The sequence below is a fragment of the Pezoporus wallicus genome, unplaced genomic scaffold, assembly GCF_028554395.1.
Source record: "Pezoporus wallicus isolate ANWC-B61680 ecotype Strahan unplaced genomic scaffold, APGP_CSIRO_Pwel_v1 contig_161, whole genome shotgun sequence".
NCBI lineage: Eukaryota > Metazoa > Chordata > Aves > Psittaciformes > Psittacidae > Pezoporus > Pezoporus wallicus.
The window spans coordinates 3,166,159-3,186,019 of record NW_026642654.1 but is presented as its reverse complement, the minus strand read 5'-3'; the positions used below and the strand labels follow the sequence as shown (position 1 = coordinate 3,186,019).

Below are 19,861 nucleotides of genomic sequence, written 5' to 3'. Positions count from 1 at the left end.
CCACATACTACCCTGTTTGCCAATTTTATGACAATAGTGATGGATTTCAGCACCTGAAAATCCAAGCCTTATTATCATGGTGTCTGGTCCTCACTGGTGCCTGTACTTCCATGCCATCTGACTTTATGGAAAACCATCCTGAATGCTTGCATTTTAAGTATGACATTTTTGTATCTGATGTTTATTCATTATATATTACGTCCTATATTCTCTTTCTTTCCTTGCAAGTTCCTTCTTTACACTCCACATACACAAATTAGTGGATTTTTCCGATTTGGCTAATTAGAAAAATTCTTAATTAAAATATTTGGTTCAAATAGTGTATTATATTGAATACATTCTGTGAAAGCATTTAAAGTGCACAAATTACCATGAAATCATCAACCAGCTAGCAGTTAAGATAATAGACTATGTCCCTAAGAGGCTGTAAACTAGCACGTAACAAATTAGTAAATGCTATCCTGCTACATTTCAGTAGTATTTTAAAACTAAAGCTTTTTTTTTTCCTCTGGGGAAAAAAAATCATGAAAGTGGTTCCAGGTGGAGCATAATTTGTAACTAATGTTCCCTTATTTGTCTTAACAAGACAGATGAGAAAGTAATATCAGACAGAAAACACCAATTTAACCTGTCTTGCAGCTCTGAAGTAATAAACATTGACAGCATAGGTTTTCATATTACAAGGATTTCAATTTTACTTAGACTTTATATTGTCTGAATGACACTGTTAGCTCAGAACTTCAACTAAATTAGTCATGCTTCTGCTGAACAGGTGGCATTCCAACTGTAAATTAAAAGTTTGGGAATTAAGAGGATCTGCTGGAATACTTCAAGAGATTTTTAGAGCTCACTCTTGATGTTTACATATGTTTTCCTGAGGGAAAAGATTTATATTTTGTAAATTGAATAGCTGAGGTTTAAGGTGATATATAAGAACAAGTATTTAAATGAATGTAAACAATCTCTTCTAATCACCATGTCTTTCACTCCAGCTTATTGTTTGAGCAGTTAAATATTAAAGTATGCAAATAAAAGACTCCAGAAAGTATATCTCAGAATAACATAGTACCAATTCTCGCATTCTACCTTACAACACTGCAAATGAAATTTACAGTTGATTTTGACATCAATTCAGTCTAGTTCAGTATCCAATATTTATCTAATTTAGTGTCAGTGGAGAAACCTCCAAACAATAGCATGATTGTTTTTGTGTGGCTACCAGAGGGCGTGAGCTTTTTTTCTCATACATGAGTTAGTCTGTATGTCTAGAAATAAAACTGGGTTTTGTTTTTTGGTAATTTTTTTCAATCCTTCTCTTTACCAGAAATTCCAAAAATGTCAGTGTCCTGGGTTCAGCAGTAGCAGTCATTTTTCCCCTTCTTGGTAGCTGGTGCAGTGCAGTGTTTTGACTTTCAGCTTGGGAACAGAGCTGATAACAAGGATGTTTTGGTTTGGCCAAGGACTTTGTGAGCCTCATGCTCTGCCAGGGAGGAGGGGAGGCCAGGAGGAAGCAGAGACAGGACACCTGACCCAAACTGACCAAAGAGCTATTCCATACCACAGCACGTCATGCCCAGGAGGTAACTGGGAGTTAGCCGGAAGGGCTGGGAGATGGCAGGGTTGGAGGAGGTATCGGTCGGGGCTTGGTCGGGCTGAGGGGGGCAAGTTATCGGTCGGCTGGTGCTGAGGTGTTGTATTCTCTTCCCTTGTTATTTCCTTTATCATTATTATCATTGGTGGTAGCAGTAGTGATTTGTGTTATACCTTAGTTACTAAACTGTTCTTATCTCAACCCGTGGGAGTTGCATTCTTTTCGATTCTCCTCTCTGTCCCTCCGGGAATAGGGGGAGGGCAAGAAAGAGGGGGAAGTGAGCGAACGAATTACCTGACTGGGTTTAAACCACGACAGTCAGTGAGACATACAGAACATTCTGTATGTCTCCATACACCACATTTCATTATGTGACCTGAAATAAGGACATCCCCAAAACACAACAAAAAAAAATGTAGTGAAGCATCACCGTACAGCACTTGTGAAACTGTTTCTTCATTATATCCTGCAAACATTAACAAATTTAGATATCTAAATTATCTAAAAGTGAGTCATTATTATTTGTTACTTATCTACTAAACCGAAACAAAAGCAGTGAAATACTCCTGGTAGATATACAAGCTAAGCAGTCACAGCATAAAAAACATTTTCTCCAACCACCATAACACATAATTACCTAAATTTTAGCTTCAGTGACTTGCTTTCTTCCAAATGATCAAGTAAAGGCTTCTGTCAGGGCTCAGGTTTTGAACCTGATAAATGGTAGACTGTTCCAGAATAAAGTCTTACAAAATTAAACGCAAACCCCTTATACATACCCATGAAGAAAAATCATCCCTATTCAGTATCATACCTTCAATGTTTTCATGAAAAGTATCTTTGAAAGTCATAATCAAAAAATCTATAAGGGAAGCTCTTACCCTTTCTCAACACTTGCATGCACTGCAGAGACGATGCCTTCTAGGATCCCAAGTGGATCTTTCAGTGGTGTGGATGAGCCACCATTTCCGCTGTTAAGCAAAGACATAATACTACCATTAAAATTGTCCTTGATGTTGTATCCAATTCTATCCACCTCTAGGATTTACATGAACTGTTCAACAATTCTACGATTTACATGAACTGTTCAACAATTCTAGCAAGTTGCTACTTTTCCTGCTTAACTAGTACCTTTATTTTTTAGGTAAAAGGAATGTAAGGAGAAACAAGGAAAGAGAAATACCAAAATACTTAAGTGAAATCTGAAAGAAAAAGAATAGTTAACATTTAGCTCTTCTCAGATCAGCAGAATATGAACACGTAATCTCATTACTTTAAGGATCTCATCGGTATTGACTAAACAGATTAAAATTTACACATAAATGTCATCTTTTCAAATACTGCTTTGCAGTACCACTACTGGCTTAAACCAACTTGAACTGTAAACTGAGTCAAGAGAATCCTCTCTGCTGATTCAGCAGATTTCTCCCTGGACACCTGGCTTCACTTTCCATTGGATCAACCAGGTTCATGATTATCAGAACCAGTAAAATTAAGAAGTAGAATCAAAGAATCATAGAAAAGTTAGGGTTGGAAAGGACCTTAAGATCATCTAGTGCCAACCCCCCCACCATGGGCAGGGACACCTCACAATAAATCATAGCACCCAAGGCTCTGTCTAACCTGGTCTTGAACATAGCCAGGGATGGAGCATTCACAACCTCCCTGGGCAACCCATTCCAGTGCCTCACCACCCTCACAGGAAAGAGTATCTTCCTTATATCCAATCTAAACTTCCCTTGTTTAAGTTTGAACCCATTACCCCTTGTCATGTCACTACAGTTCCTAATGAAGAGTCCCTCCCCAGCATCCCTATAGGCCCCCTTCAGATACTGGAAGGCTGCTATGAGGTCTCCACACAGCCAGGCTGAACAGCCCCAACTGTCTCAGCCTATCTCCATACGGGAGGTGCTCCAGTCCCCTGATCATCCTCGTGGCCCTTCTCTGGGCTTGTTCCAACAGTTCCATGTCCTTTTTATGTTGAGGACACCAGAACTGCACACAATACTCCAAGTGAGGTCTCCCGAGAGCAGAGTAGAAGGGCAGGATCACCTCCTTCAACCTGCTGGTCACGCTCCTTTTGATGCAGCCCAGGATATGGTTGGCTTTTTGGGCTGCAAAAAGTATGGAATATGTGGTCAGGAACAGCATGTGGGAAAGGGGAGGGTCAAGCCACCCATGAAGCAGCATCCACTATGCATGCGTAGGAACAGAAAAATGTGAATCGTGCTGCCTATCTGGTGTTCCAGTTTCAATAGAGTTCTGCAAGTCAAAAGGTAGTAAATATTAAAAATAAAATAAAATAAAAATCACCCCAGTAGGAAAAGAAGCTTCATTTATAATGCAATGAAACTGACATTTTCTGCTAACACTTTCAGCAAAACAAACCTAAGATGTGGCTGGTGCTTATCTCTGCATGGAAACCACTGCAGTGTCAGTGATGCCTGGATGAGCTGGAAAAACAACAGTTTTGCCTAGTTTGTCAATGCTGCATTAAAGAGAAAGAAAAGCAAGTAGCTCCAAAGTTAGCATACTAAAGATGACTCAAAACCCCAGAGATGAAGTGTATTTTCTCTACAGTTCATCAGCATATCAAAGCTCCTATGCTACTAAAAATGTCAGCCTCTTCCTATATGATCTTTTAAGAAGAATAAAGACATCTCCAGACTACCTTGACTATTCTGTCAAAAGCCAAAATACACTATATAGCTGATAGTAATGTGCAAAAATAACTGCAATATTCTACTTTTTTATGTCAAGAGTTATGAGAGCATTCATAATTTTCTCATTTATTACTTCCATAAGATAAATATATTGCCTAGAATGATTATGCTGTATGGCACAGAGAGCTGAATTTTTATAACCTTTAATATCTTCACTCAGAAATTTCTACTTTAGTTTTAACTTAATAGGTGACCAGCACTTCTGTGAACAATACTAGCTTTAAAACCAACACAAAATTAATGGTCATTTCTGAAAACAGGAAACCACCGTTTCAGACAATACACCTCTGAAGCCAGTTCTCAGGTAAAATAGATGTATGAACGTTTACAGAAAGCTTCAAATTTGTCATTATACATAGACAGGTACTATTCTTGTAAACAGGAGAAAAGGAGGAGGGAAAAAAAAAAAAGTGAATCTAAGCAGTAAGTTACAGTTATCTAGAATAAGAAAGTATTTTTTTTTTAATCTAGAAAGATTGAAAGCTAGCGGGTTTTTAAGCTAAATATTATTGCCTTTGCTACCTAACAGAGAAACAAACGAGATTGCAGTTCATGAGACAAGTAATTGTGTCAAGTTTCCATAGACTGTTGCCTTGTTCTTTTCTTAATAATTAATGATTAAAAATAAGCAGCTACTAAAGAAACAAACATAATTAATGAAGGATTAGTCTCCCACACAGATTATATGCTATTTTATGCATGTTTTCAACAGCATAACAGGATTCAGTGTTCACCTCAAAACTCTTAGGTATGAGCCTGGTGTAATTATACTGATAAAGGCTTATTTTGATTTCAGTTCAGCTTCAAAAAAAAATGATGCATATTTAATCAAATTCCTCAAACACAGTAAAATACAAAGAATCTTTGAAAGATGAACAAATTAACTTCACCTTTTAATCTAATTACAGTGTTCACTGAAAATACCCAGTATCACCTTACTTTTCCAGGCTTATTTTCCTATTTCCATTTGCATTTCCTCTATGTATCGGCAAAATAATAAAGTAATATATTGTTGGTGTGAGCATTCAAAGCTGGAGAAGAAGTCATAATGCCAAACAATCATTTCCATCAGAAATACCATTTAACTATGATATCCAAGTTACAAAATTACTCTGTACGACCTCTGCTCAAGTGAGATCAGAGAGTAAAAAAACCTAAAATTCTGGGTTTTGGTAGTTTTTATTTTTTTTTCTCTTTTAAGCAAGCTACGCAATCTAACAAAGCTCGTTTTACCTTCTTCACAAAGCAGTGGTCATCTGGCCATTACAAAAGAACTCAAAACTTAACCAAACCTTTTCTGCTCACTGACTGGTAAATGCTTCCAAAATTTCATGACATGCTACATCCATCTGGACACCTAAGATATGGAATTCCGGAGCTGCAAATGAAGAGATTATAATGTCTTCAATAGACAAACTGTCTTCCCTGACTAACCATAAAAATGTCTACAGTCATGGATTATGGAAAATGTCCACTATATCACAAGTGATCTTAGATAAAGGATTAAACTGAAACTTATATAAGCCTAATCAAACCGCCATCATTACCAGCATCTTTTTTGCTTTGGTTTGGTTTTCTGTGCTTTGTTTTGTTTTGGTGTTTTGTTTGTTTGTTTTTTCCAGAAGTTCATGATGTCTACTGAAGAGGAAACAGATTTCTTTAAATAACAGCTGTTTCCATAGAAAAACAAGCAAATAATACATATAATACAAAGTATGATCTGGATATTATACATGTCTTATAAAGTATGTAGGTATACTCTGTTGGAGAGATTTTATATATACCAATGCAAAAGCTTCTACTTCGAATTTTGCATGCCAGAACTAGAGAGTCAAAGGAAATAAAAGGAGTTAACTGGACAATATTGTTCTTGAAATCACAGTACAGGTACCTAATATTAGACAATAACTGCATCCTGCATTTAACAAGAAGTCCATTTCTGAGAAGGTGCTGGAGATTTCAAGCTTGTGGTATTGTACAGTGTTGAAAAATGAAACCAAAAAGTAATTTCCTTAAACTTTCATAAAGGCAATACTTTCTAAAAGGTCTTCAATGGTCAATAAATATATTCTTCAATAAATATATTCTTCAATAGTCAATAAATATATTAAATTAAATAAATATATTAAATAGTCAATAAATATATTAATAACAAAGCATACTTTACTGTGTTTGAAGGGGGGCATGTAGTTATAAACCTGAAAAAGGGCGCAGTTTTCAAGCACAGAAGTGGTGGATTGATGCCTAACTTTCAGGCAAGTCACTAACACTATAATAAACTTTCATATCCATACAGGCCTGTTTCACTTATCATTAGAATACCTTAATTATATTCCTTGTCATCATACAGAAAATCTAAGTTCAGCGTTACAGTCTTACAACTGCTACTCTGAAGGTTAATTGTCAATGAAGGGGTTTTCCAACATGGTATCTTTCAAATCAATTGCATAAAATAACCACACTATGTAACATAACAAAGCTCCAGTAAATTAACCTGAAGAATTGTTCCTTGAAATGTTGCATTTATTGAATAGTAGTTTGTCATTCCATATACACAGGCAAGACTACTTCTTTAATTGCATTAACCCTGAAACACGAAATATTACACAAAACGTGGTTAATATGTTCTAATTTCTGTTTAATTTCTATGGTCTAGCTTTCAAGCTAGCAGCTGGGCATAGGATAGAGATGCATCCAATTCTATTCATAGTGACAACATTAATAGCAGCAGCCTTAAGATAGGTCAAGCAACAGCCCTTCTTTTAATTGCTCCCTATATCTGGAGTGATGCTACTCTGTAATATTCTTACTGAATTTCATAATAAGAAGGATATTATTTCAAGTATTTTCTATTTTATTTTATGCTAGATTTTCGCTTCATGTTCTTTATCGTTGTAGTAGACAAACTTCACATAAGTCATTATCTGCTCATTTATCATTAATTATATGGTATGATCTTCCCTTTACTCCGGGGGGGGAGAGGATGGGACAGGACAGGACAAAGGAATAAAGCAAAACCACACACACAAAAAAGGGAAAAAACTAATTTGTACTGATCACATTAGGTCACATCACACACCAAATGAGTTCATCTGAAGCACCCATGTAATTCTCCCATCTTTGCCACAGTTTTCTCTACCTGAGGGACAGGTATTTCCTTCTTTACTGGAAAGTGCTGCCTAGGAGTTAGTGGTCCTGGTGTCTGCCCCAGAACTCGCAGACATTCCAGCTTTGCAATGGATATAAGGAACAAGAAATTCAGTCCACAGAAAAATGCTGGTAAGCAGCAGAGTAGAAAGAATTTTGATAGGTTCCTCATACTCTACATGTACATGAGACTCATTATAGCTGAAATAAGTGGCCTTTGTGAGTTTTATATCAAGATGCATCACACTGCTACATTCCAGTCAGAAACAGCAGGACAGTGATTATTTAAAAGCAAGTCATTCTTCATCAAATGGACAAACCCAGGTAAGAAAGATGGTATTACTTATGTTGCTGTGCAAAAGCTCTACCATCGCTGAGGCTGCTATGAACACTCTTAAACTGAGTAACAGGAGGATTCAATTTTCTGCCAAAGAGGACTGCAGGTACTTTGACAGGCTGCTACCTTTTCATCTGTGGCACTTCAAACTGCTGTAAAAATACATACATGCTGAAGAAAAAGTAGAGCCATAGATTATTTTCCAAGCTAGACCTGTTTCTCTGTTTCTGGTATGTGCATTCAGATTATCCTGCCCACCTAATTTTTCTGCATGCAGAGTAACAAGGTAAATTCTCAAAGTTTTATCCATATAAACTGGCCTTAGAAGTGGCAAACAGTGTCTGCAGCCATCTAACAATGTAATACTCTCTGGTATTTGTTGCATGTATCTTTGAAACAGAAATACTTCAGGAGAGAGTTTTTTAATGAATAGTTGTCCTGGGTTCAGCAGTAGCAGTCATTTTTTCTCCTTAGTAGCTGGTGCAGTGTTGCGTTTTTCACTTTCAGCCTGGGAACAGCACTGATAACAGCAGTGGTTTTAGCTGCTGCTCAGTAATGTTTACTCTGACCAAGGACTTTCTGAGTCTCATGCTCTACCAGGGAGGAGGGGAAGCCGGGAGGGAAGCAGCGACAGGACACCTGACCCAAACTAGCCAAAGAGGTATTCCATACCACAGCACGTCATACTCAGTGTATAAACTGGGGGCAGTTACTGGGAAGGGCTAGATCACTGCTCGGGTTGGGCTGGGTATCGGTCGGCAGGTGGTGAGCGGTTGTATTCTCTTCCCTTGTTATTTCCCTTATCATTATTATTATTGGTGGTAGCAGTAGTGATTTGTGTTACACCTTAGTTACTGGACTGTTTCATCTCAACCCATGGGAGTAATTTTCTTTTGATTCTCCTCCCCATCCCTCTGGGAGCGGGGGAGGAAGGGGGAGGGAGTGAGCAAATGGCTGAGTGGTTTCTGGGTTCTTGGCTGGGCTTAAACCACGACAATAGTAAAATGAGAAGCATTTGTTCACTTATCATGGATGGTGTAAAATTATCTTGCCCTACCCCCCAAGAAAAGGAAGGGGGGGGTATACCACAGATACTGTGGTATTTCATTTGAAATATTCAGTACATCAAAGACCCAGCTTGCAAGAGGCAACAGGTAGCACTCCCCAACATTAAATCAAGAGAGCTTCTCAAATGAGAAAGTCCCCGATTAATTAATTTCACCTGATTTCAGAAAAAAAAAAAAAGGCAGAAATAAATATTTCTGTACTGCTCTGAAGGAGAAAGAGAGAAAGAGCATCAAGGACAGGATTCTTCAGAGATCATTGATATTCTGTCGACAATGATGGAAGGAAAAAAGAACACAAAATCTCAGACTCTCTGCATCCTGGGAACACAAATACTGACAGGGATGTAGATGCAAAATCCCAGTACTTCATTTTCTGCTTTCTATCTTAAGAATTTCACATCTTAGCTCCCAGTTAAGTTGTTCTGACACAGAATATCAAGACAGACACACAGATTCTATCACACTAAGGCAGAGATCAGAGCACTGCTAATTCCTTGGTAGGAAAGAGGACAGGTTGCTCTTATTTGGCTACAAAAATTCATAGGCTTCCACGTATCCTAAACCTTGTTATAGGACAACAGCACCTTCACAGACTCATTCAACCCTAACAAATAATTTTCAGCATATACTTGTCTCATGCATTGCCATTTGAGTCCCCAAACCACATCCCCTTATTATTCCACCATCTGAATAAGTATCTTGATTTTGATGTGTCAGGATAAAGGCTGAACCTTAACGGACATGCTGATATCTCACATTATATGCCAAAGGAATTTTATAATCACCGCAGCTATGAAAACAGCCAAATCTCTTGCCAAATGTTAACAGAGGATGTTACGAATGGCAAGCTGAGCCAGAACGGAGCATGAAACAAAATCAAGGAGAAGCACTTTATTTCACTGAAAGGCTTTTCATAATGTGCTGAGCTTTCCCTCACCTGTGTCCTCACCATGTATGCAAATACGTCCATAAGCAGGTATTTTTCAACAGTTTTATATTCCCAGAGATGATTACATTCTCCCAAGTGCCAGATAAGCTAAACCAGTTTCAGCCTCAGGTTTGTGGAGAAAAGCCATGTCCCTTCTGGACTATAAAGCCTGATGTACAGAGGCTGCAGCTAATCAAGGAGGCAGGACTTCAATGTAGGAACATCTGCTCTCTTCCTTTTCCAAAGACATGATTTGTACTGAAGAAATGCACCACGAATACAGTAGTCTCAGTGTTTCTCACAAGTGTTAAACTGCAATTTGGAAGACTATAAAGAATATAGTCAACTAAAAGATCATAATCTTGAAGTTTGTGCTAACTTTAAACTCACTCTTAAGACGATTAAGCTGGTCAGCCACAACTGTACTTCATGTTCATTTGTATCATCCAGGTCTTGCTTAGATCTCAACAGAATTATTCAGGGATGCATAAGTATAAATTGTGTGGAAGCTAGTGATTCTGCATTTCCTTTTTTCCTAGCCTTTTTTTTCCATATTTTAAAGTAAGAGATGACTCAGTTTGCTGGGGCTGCGTAAACGGGTTTGGCTATTTGGTTTGTATCATGCCAGGGAAAAGACATTTTGCTAAGGTTCAGGGCTGTGAATCCTAGACAAAGATGGAGACAGTGTGGTAAAGTGTGTGGACTGCTCATGTAAGATGACACTAATAAGCAACAAACAGTAACAATGACAACACTCACAAATAATCAGCTTCCTCAGATTAGAAACCTGTTTCTCTCCAATAGGTTAGGAGGTCAGGGGGGTTTTAGGCTATCATTGTTACTCTTAAGTGCTGTTGGAAGCATAAGGCACTCACTTGCTCTTTAATGTGCAGGTAGGGTAGGGCATGACACAAATGGAAATGGAAGAAGATCAAAAACTCTAAGATGCATTCTTTATTAGAACAGTGAGAAAAACACATAGGCTATGGTTTACTGACAGGTGAACACATTTTTCAAAATGTTTCAAATAAAAACAAACAAATAAACCCCCAAAACCTCCCAGGAGCACCCCAGCAAGTTATTCCAAAGAAGAAAATTGTACATCTTCCTATAGCACAACCTGTTGTGGCAACAGCCACTGTAGGCCTCTATTGCCCAAATACCCACATCGGGGTACTTACAACAAACACACCTTTTGATTCTGTTCGAGAGGAAGGAATTATGTGCAGTTGTAGATTTGCCAAAAATTCACAAATGCACACATACAGAACAATTCTGTAAAGCCAATGCTTTTAAACAAAAAGCACCCTCCAATAAACAGAATGAGTTCTGTGGCTTGCCTTGTTCACATTGCCTGGGCTTCCCAAACTGAGTAAATAAATTATAACTGTGCTGAGTATTGAAATTATAGGTAAAAAGGAGCATAACATCTAAGAACTCATGTCCTGTTGCTGCCCCATTTTCTGAAAAATCCAGACATTCAAAGAAAATAAGTACTTAGCGTGAGAATAAAACAAACAAAAAAACAAACCCAACCACTCAAACCCACCACCCCAGAAGAAAGATTTTTGGCATGCATTGTGGCAGTGTACTTACCTTAATATACATACAATCTTTTTAATAGCACATTGGACGATATCTTTGAGAGAAAGACCTGTATCTCCAACAGCCACTTGTAACAACTGTTGTATCATGTCCAGGGGTTGACCATCTATACACATAGCAACTGCTTGGTCATGGATTTTTTCTTTCTCTGACCTGGACAAATCATATAAATAGCCATACTTCTGTAGTGTATCCTGTGAACAGACAATTTTTGAATATGAATCAGTGTGCCCTTTATTTACAGGACTGTTAATCATTCATAGTCTTTCTATCAAGGTCTAACACATACTATGAAAAAGAAAATATTGATGGATGTGAATTTATAAAAAACAGGTCAACAAAAACAAAGGTACAAACCTTCAATAAAATAGGACAGAAGACTGATGTCCATCACTGCTAGTTATGGTAACACTCAAAACAAACACTTGATCTGTAACCATTACCTGTTTGCTGTTTTTCAAATAAGTGATAAAACTATGAGTGAGTGTTTCCAGATGAGCAAGAGATTGCTGCAAGTGATTCAGAGCTTCTCCATAGGCAACGGATGGATTTTCAGCATCTTCCATATCATTCTCCAAAGTTTTTTTTCTTGATTTCTCAGAAAGATGGATGACTATCTTAATAGCCTTCTTAGTCACTTCTATCCTGGCTTCAACTGGCAGCTGAAAAAGATTATGTGATATTTAATCATTCAACTGTACAGTATCATCTGCATTACAGCAGTGCCTGGAGGTCAGGTTGTTCCACTATTCTACAGCACAGCATAAAATTAAATGAAGTATTTTATGAGAAACAACTTTATTTGTCATTTATTTAAAAATTATTAGTATTCCATTACTTTCTTCTGTTGTCTTTCCTTTGATTGATGTTGAATCTGGCTCATCTTAAACCATATGAAAATTATTTTTCCTACTAATATTTATTCTTTTGTAGACTAGCATCCTATAATCATTTTTAATTCTGAATTGAGAGGTGTCAGGGGATCACTTTACTGGATTAACTGAGAATCCCAAATGCTGAAATTAATTTAAGGTTAGTTTTATGAGGTTTAAACACCTTTTAAAATATATCTCTAACACCATAAGCAAGTAACAACAGGAGGTCTACAACTTTTAAATCAACCTATTTAAAGCACAAGTTATACAACACAGTGATTACAGTTACTACTTTGAAAGACCTGTATAAGTAGGCGTATCTAGCCTTTAAACAGAAAACTCTTTCACGGACACCCTCTTATCAAAATGATTATTCCGTTACATAAGGATCAGCAAGGCCAAGTCAGATATGGCGATGCACGCTATGAGCCCTTCCCAATAACCAACAGTGTGAAACAAGGTTGTGTTCCTGCACCAACTTTATTCACAATCTTCTTCAGCATGATGCTCCAAAGCGCTATGGTAGACCTCGACGAACAAAACGGCATTTATATTCGATATCATACTGATGGGAGCCTATTCAATCTAAGGTGACTGAAGGCCCACACCAAGACCCAAAATCATCTTGTCCATGAACTGCTTTTTGCTGATGATGCCGCCCTTGTTGCCCACACAGAAGCAGCTCTGCAGCATTTTAACATCTTGCTCTGTGTAGGCAGCTGAGCTTTTTGGGCTGGAAGTCAGCTTGAAGAAGACAGTAGTTCTCTACCAACCTGCACCACAAGAAGATTATCATCATCCCCACATTACCACTGGCGAGTCAGAGCTTAAGTCAGTTAAGCAGTTCAGCTATCTGGGAAGCATTATTTCCTCAGATGCCACGATCGACAAAGAGACAGACAACAGAATAGCAAAGGCATATAGAGCCTTCGGAAAACTCCATAGAAGAATCTGGTGCAATAAACACCTGAAGAAAAGTACAAAGATTAGTGTCTATAGAGCCATTGTACTGTCTACTCTTTTATATGGGTCTGAATCATGGGTTATCTACCGTCATCACCTGCGACTCCTCGAACGCTTTCATCAGCGTTGCCTCCGTACAATTCTAAACATCCACTGGACTGACTATGTGTCAAATGTTACTGTCCTCGAACAGGCAGGGATCACCAGTATTGAGGCCATACTGCTGAAATTGCAGCTGCGCTGGGCAGGGCACCTCTCTAGGGTGAAGGATCATCGCCTCCCTAAGATCATATTTTACAGTGAACTTGCCACCGGTTGCCGCAAGAGAAGCGCCCCAAAGAAGAGATATAAGGACTCCCTGAAACAATACCTTAGCCTTGGCCATATTGACTACCACCAGTGGTCCACCTTGGCGTCCAATTGGGAGACTTGGAGACACACCATACATAATGCTGTTGACTCCTTCGAGAACTCACACAGAACTAGTCTCGAGGAGAAAAGACAACGTAGAAAGAATCGCACCCAGCTTATACCATCCAAGGAGACCTTTCGCTGTGCTTTTTGCAGCTGGATTTGCCTATCTCATATTGGCCTTTTTAGACATCAGCGTGCTTGCAGTAAGCGTGGGTAAAGCCCTTCGCAAATCTTCGTTCGCGAAGTCAAGCCATGGGGATGGAAAGTCCTGTTTTTTTTTTTTGGGGGGGGGGGGTGTTGGGTGTTGGTTGTTTGTTTTTTGGTTGGTTTGTTTTTTAGTAGGTTTTTTTGCCTTGTTTTGTTTGGCTGCTGGTTTGTCTGTTTTTCTTACCTCTATACTTGTCATAGAGTTGGAATTTTTAAATTGATTCATATACACTGAATTAAGTTTTCTCCTACCTCTCCATCTAGCTTGAAAGGGCCATTCTATTCCAGTGCATTAGAATGGAATTTAAGACTTCAGAATGGAGCCTCACAAGCTTCCAGAAACCAAGACTGTGTTGGAAAAGGATAGAGATGGAAATACTCTTTATATAGAGAGTATAACAGCAAACTCCCCTAAAGTCAAGAAAGACAGTTTCACCTGGAAGTCCAAAAGAAAGTCTGAAATACAATTTAAAAAAATCATGTATGATTTTTTAGTTTATAACCTCAGTTATAAACCGTTTTAAGGATACTTGCAATATACTTTCTAATAGGTAGGGGCCTCCCTTGCCTAAACCCACTGCATTAGGCACTTTTAATATCAGGTATCTTAGTTACTGGAATACTGGACAAAGACATACAATTTTAATCAGAAGGCATAAACACAAGAAATAGAAAACAAATAGAAAAAAAGTATCCCTAAAAAATCACAAAGATGTAAGGTTTGCCCCTCGTTTTTCATGCTGTTGATGCAAACCACAGTAATAGTCTGCTAGATTTTTAACGATAAAAGCAAAATGGGTGGACATTATTGTAAGAACTAAGCAAACTTGTCAGTATTAATAGGATAAATACAAAGGATATTTTGCTATTCAGTTTCAAATGCAACTCAGTTCTATTGCCACCAAAAGTAATTAAATATGATTTTGTTACTTTAAACAAGGTCTCAATATCAGGATATACTATAAGCAAGGAAAAGGCAATACTCTTCACATCGCATTAAAATTTAATGACGACGGATTTACATATCCATTTTGTAAACATGATAAAAGATGAAACAGCTACATATTTCATTTCCCCCCCTTCTACTGTACTACCTAATGTTCAAAATGCAATTAAGAGAGATGCAAAAGGCAAACAATTTAAGTATTCCATCTAACTGTTGTATCATAGAGAACCATGAGAACACACTGCCGGTTTAGAAGTCATGATGCCATAAACACATACAGAATAAAGCGTTAAAAAGAAAAGAATACAGGTTCTTCCCAAGACTATTTTAATTATAAATTCATATCCTCATAGTGACAAAATGAAGCACTACTGATATATCACTTCTCTAGTTATTTTATTCCAAAACATGAATGACTGCCCTCCATACTTCTAGTCAGCTTCAGTAATGAGATTTGGTATCATAACCCATGATAAAATAGTAAAAATAAAATAAAAAAAAACATAAGTAGCTTAGGGAATGGTTCATCCTTTGTGTGTGAACTAAAGTTTTATTTTTAAAAGCTTTTTTTCTTTTATTCTATAGGCTATAACATGCTACGAAAAATCTTAAAAAAAATAATGCTTTCTTTCATTTTCAAATCAAGGAACATCACATACTATTTCAGCCCAACAGATTTCACTCCTCAGGGTAAAAATTCATCTCAAACACCCACTTCCTTGCAAATACGTAAGTATTCATCATGAAGTACTGTACAAGTAATATTCACTTTCACATGACGATGTTGACCCTGACACTCTTATTCCCAGTACATTCAAATATGAGATAATGGAAATAGTTCCTTTTACTATGGAAATATTCCTTTTATTGCCACAGGAACCTGGAATGCCAGCAATGCTAAAGGACAGAATGGTTGAGGTTGGAAGGGACATCTGGAAGGCATTTGGTCCAAAGCCCCTGCTCAAATAGGGCCATCTAGAGCAAGTTGCCTAGGACCATGTCCAGGTAGCTTTTGAGTATCTCCAACGTGGGAGACAGCACAACAACTCTGCATAACCTGGGCCAGTGATCAGCCACCCTCATAACAAAAAATGTTTCCTGATGTTCAGACAGAACAGTTTCATTCAGTTCCCATCTCTGCCACTAAATCCAGCTTTATATTTTCCACCAATCAAATGTCATGTAGCCCAAGCCAATCAGATACACTAGAATGGAAAGCATATTCAATTAATTAATTCAGAAGAGCGTTAAACAGTTATGGAATAACAAAAGCTGATTCCCAATTCCTACAGGGGGAGAGGAAAAAGAAAGGCAAAAGCAAGAAAACTTGTGGATCAAGATAAAGACAGTTTAATACATGAAGGGGAAAAAAATAACAAACCAAAACTATGTGATGCATACGCCACCTCCCACAAGCAGACCAATGCCCAGACAATCTCCAAGCAACCTTGGAACACACCCTCCAACCCCATTTGTTACTGCTGAGCATGACATTATACGCCATAGAAGGCACCTTTGGACAGCCAGTTCAGCTATCCTGGCTGTGGCCCCTCCCCAGTTTTTGCCTACCTGCAGCCTTCTCAAGGCTGGGGTGTTGAGAAAAAAGAGAAAGCCCTGACACTGTGAAAGCAGTGCTCAGCAACAGGTAAAGCACTAGAGTGTTATCAACACTGGTTTAGTCACAAATCCAAAGTACAGCCGGACAGAAGCTGCCATGTAGAAAGTTAATTCCATCCCTGCCAGATCCAGCACAGTTCATCTGGAGATTAGGGTAAAGTTCTAATACATGTAAGGAATCAGTTAAAGAAAAGACATTACTTATGAAGTTTCCTATTATGCAGTCTTGAAGCAGATTTCATTAAAATAACTATTAATGGCACACCACAAGAAAGTACCTGAAAACGTACTGATTTTAGAAAAAGAAGTACTGTCAATACCTAGGAAGCAAACAAAGTCAGACAAGACAAACCAACTGAACTGGAGAACAGTGATAAAATGTGATAAAAGAAGCTAAGTAATTTGGAAGGTAATATCTGAATGCAGTCATGCTATGCAAGAATACTATTAACATATTCCTTGTACATCTTCAGGCAACGTCATGCCTTGCCGCTTTCCTCAGCATTTCATACAGCATTACAAAGTCAGTCAGCCAGACAAGATACTGATTCTCACTTTGAGGTTTTTTTGTTTTTTGGTTGGTATGGTTTTTTGTTTTGTTTTTTTTTTTTTTTAACTGAGTTTTTTACACAGTTCTTTAAAAAAAAAAAATTAAAATTGAAAGAGAAAATGGTGCAGGTTAATATCCAGTTGTAATAGGTCTCATTCTACACTCATTTGGTGTGTGGTCAAAATCTGGACACTGCATTCCTGCTTAAGTAAGAAGAAAAGAGTCAAAAAGCATTAGTGACTCAGAGAAATTAAGAGCTAAACTCTGATTTAAAAATACGAAGTTGCAAGCAAAGTTCTCCCTTTGTATCAGAAGTTGGAAAAGAAACTATAAAGGATGGAACAGTAAACAAAAAACGTCATCAGCCATAGTCTGAATGAACATGGAAAGCTGCAAGAAAGAGCCCATGTGAGGGAAATTTCACCTTCTTTTTCTGTATAGAAGACATAACAGGTGATATTGCCGCTTTTTATTCTACTTTAGCCATCTGAAGCTATAGTATTTTCTTCCTAATCAACATATTATGCCCATCTCTATTTGTAATGTGTGTTCAACAATGAAAACACAGCAATTAGAGTAATTGTTTTCAGTTGTGGTTTTGTTTTTTGCCTTTGCCGTGTTGGACCCTTTTTTCCAGAGTACTGCTAATCAACAATCATCAGGGCAATGACCTATGAGCTTTGAAACAGATGGTTGTTTGAAGACATTACCAACTATCTAGCACAATAAACAGAACGCTGGCAACAAAAGAATAAAAAAAAAATCCCCAAATTACCTAAAATACTTCACACACAAAGGGGAATGAATGTGAAATCATCAAGACAAAAAAGCTGGTATGATCATTACTATAATTAAGAATCTATGAAGTCAGCATTATTTGAAAAAGCAAACAGATCTACTGGAAGAAAAGATGTCAGAATCAAAATGTATACAAAATTATATGCAGCAGTTCCACTGAATATTTGGAACATCTCCTTTTAAGGGAGAGAAATCTGTTCCATACATGCAATTACGGCTATGCTTACCAGTATGGAAGTGGGCTGAATTATTATTTCCTAAGAAAAACTGGAATAGCTATTCAGAATTAAAAGCATTTTTGAGTATAAGTGCCACAAGCAGAAACTCTCTCGCTGTTTGTAACACTGAGCTGCTGTGGTCCAAGTTCTTCAGTGTATAAAGAGGGTACTGATGAAGAGTAAAGGATTTCACCCGTTTCATTTACAACAAACACAACAAAGACAGTACATCAATCTCCACCTTCTTCAGCTGAAGATGGATGCCGATATACTTTATCCAAAGAAGAGTTGTGAGAATGGAAGAACTGCGGGCAAATAAAAGAAAACAAAACAACCACACATACACAAAAGTTTAAGTAGCCCCTGCTGAATATCTGTGGAAGCAAACATTGATGACTACCTCTTTAGTATAGCAAGATATTTTAACAGCAAGAATTTCAAGTAGTCACTAGCAGCGATCATATATGAAGACAGTATTCCCTTCTCACTAGACAAGAGTCATTCCCTGGCTACCACAGTCCAAGGTCAGGCAACTGAGATCTCAGGATGAGTGTCAAGTCTTTCCTGATAAGCATGAAATGCTCAGTGTGATTATGGGATAAACAGGATCAAAGCACCTGACAGGACCGTAGTTCTGCTGAACTTACGAGACAGCTGGTGGAACTAGCAAGAAAATGTGTTGGTCTAGCATGACAAATAGATCAAAGCATAAATTTCATGCTGACAATTTCACAGAATTTCAATGTAAATCTTTTGTACACCAATTCTGGTACAGATACAGGGCAGATGGGTTCTAATACATTTCCAGTAGTATTGTGGGAATACTACAACAATATCTGAAGAGGGAACAAATTTGAATTCATCTAATTGAACACAGTGAATAAACACCTCTGGAACATGAGCATAATATAGAACAGAGAAGATAAAGACACAAAAATACCCAACCAAACAAGTCCTCTTCATTGTCTTTTCATTTCAGAAGAAATTAGCGAAGACATCTCAAGATCTTTTAATAAGGAAATATGTAAGAAATCTAATCCCTTTTTTGTGCTTGGCAGTAGATACGTAAGAAAGAATGGGTAAAACTTCATGTTAATAATATCCTTAGAAGTAGGTTTCACTGGGCAACAAGAAACTGCAGATCTGGTAATACATGTTATGGACATGAAAGCACATTATTTCAATCACAGGCTTTCAGCCAGATGGAGATTATGACAATTTATATTATTATAATGCCTAGAAACCGTAAGCACTGGCCCAGAATGCTTCTTCCCAGAATGTGCAGTACCCTATTCAGAATGCAAAAGCCTGGTACAAAACACAAGTCTGTGGCATAATGAATTTTACGACAAGCACAAGTAAAATAAACAAACACAACCACATGATACCTTTTGGAGGGACAACAGAGCATGGCATAAGCAAGTCAGGAGGTTGCATTGATGATAATTTCCTTCACTTTTCTAAAGTAAAAGAGAAGAGCAGGAGAGGTGCCATGCTGGACCTTGCTCTCACCAACAAGGAGCTGGTGGTGAGTAATGTGAAGTTCAAGGGCAGGCTTGGCTGCAGTGACCATGAAATCGTGGCATTCAAGATCTTTAGTGCAGCAACGAGGACATACACCCTGGGCTTCAGGGGAGCAGACCTAGGCCTTTTCAGGGATCTGCTTGTTAGAATACCATGGAATAAAGCCCTGAAGGCAAGAGGAGTCCAAGAAAGCTAATTAATATGCAAGGATCACCTCCTCCAAGCTCAGGAACAATGATGCTTCCTGACAAAGCAGAAGTCAGGCACCAGGAGGCTTGCATGGACGAACAAGGACCTCCTGAACAAACTCCAGAATAAAAAGAGGCCTTCAGAGGGTGGAAGCAAGGACAA

General features: G+C 38.0%; 1 protein-coding gene across 4 annotated transcripts in view; it reads right to left on the bottom strand.

The window, feature by feature from the left end:
- The window catches only part of NBAS (NBAS subunit of NRZ tethering complex), a 182,562-nt gene that overhangs the window by 44,389 nt on the left and 118,312 nt on the right, over window positions 1-19,861 (bottom strand). For all 4 annotated transcript variants that reach the window (XM_057431920.1, XM_057431922.1, XM_057431921.1 and 1 more), the window contains 3 exons: window positions 11,842-12,060; window positions 11,390-11,592; window positions 2,473-2,562 (listed from right to left, as the gene is read on the bottom strand). In XM_057431920.1, the coding sequence (XP_057287903.1) occupies window positions 2,473-2,562; window positions 11,390-11,592; window positions 11,842-12,060 (512 nt within the window). The remainder of the gene's footprint in view (window positions 1-2,472; window positions 2,563-11,389; window positions 11,593-11,841; window positions 12,061-19,861) is intronic.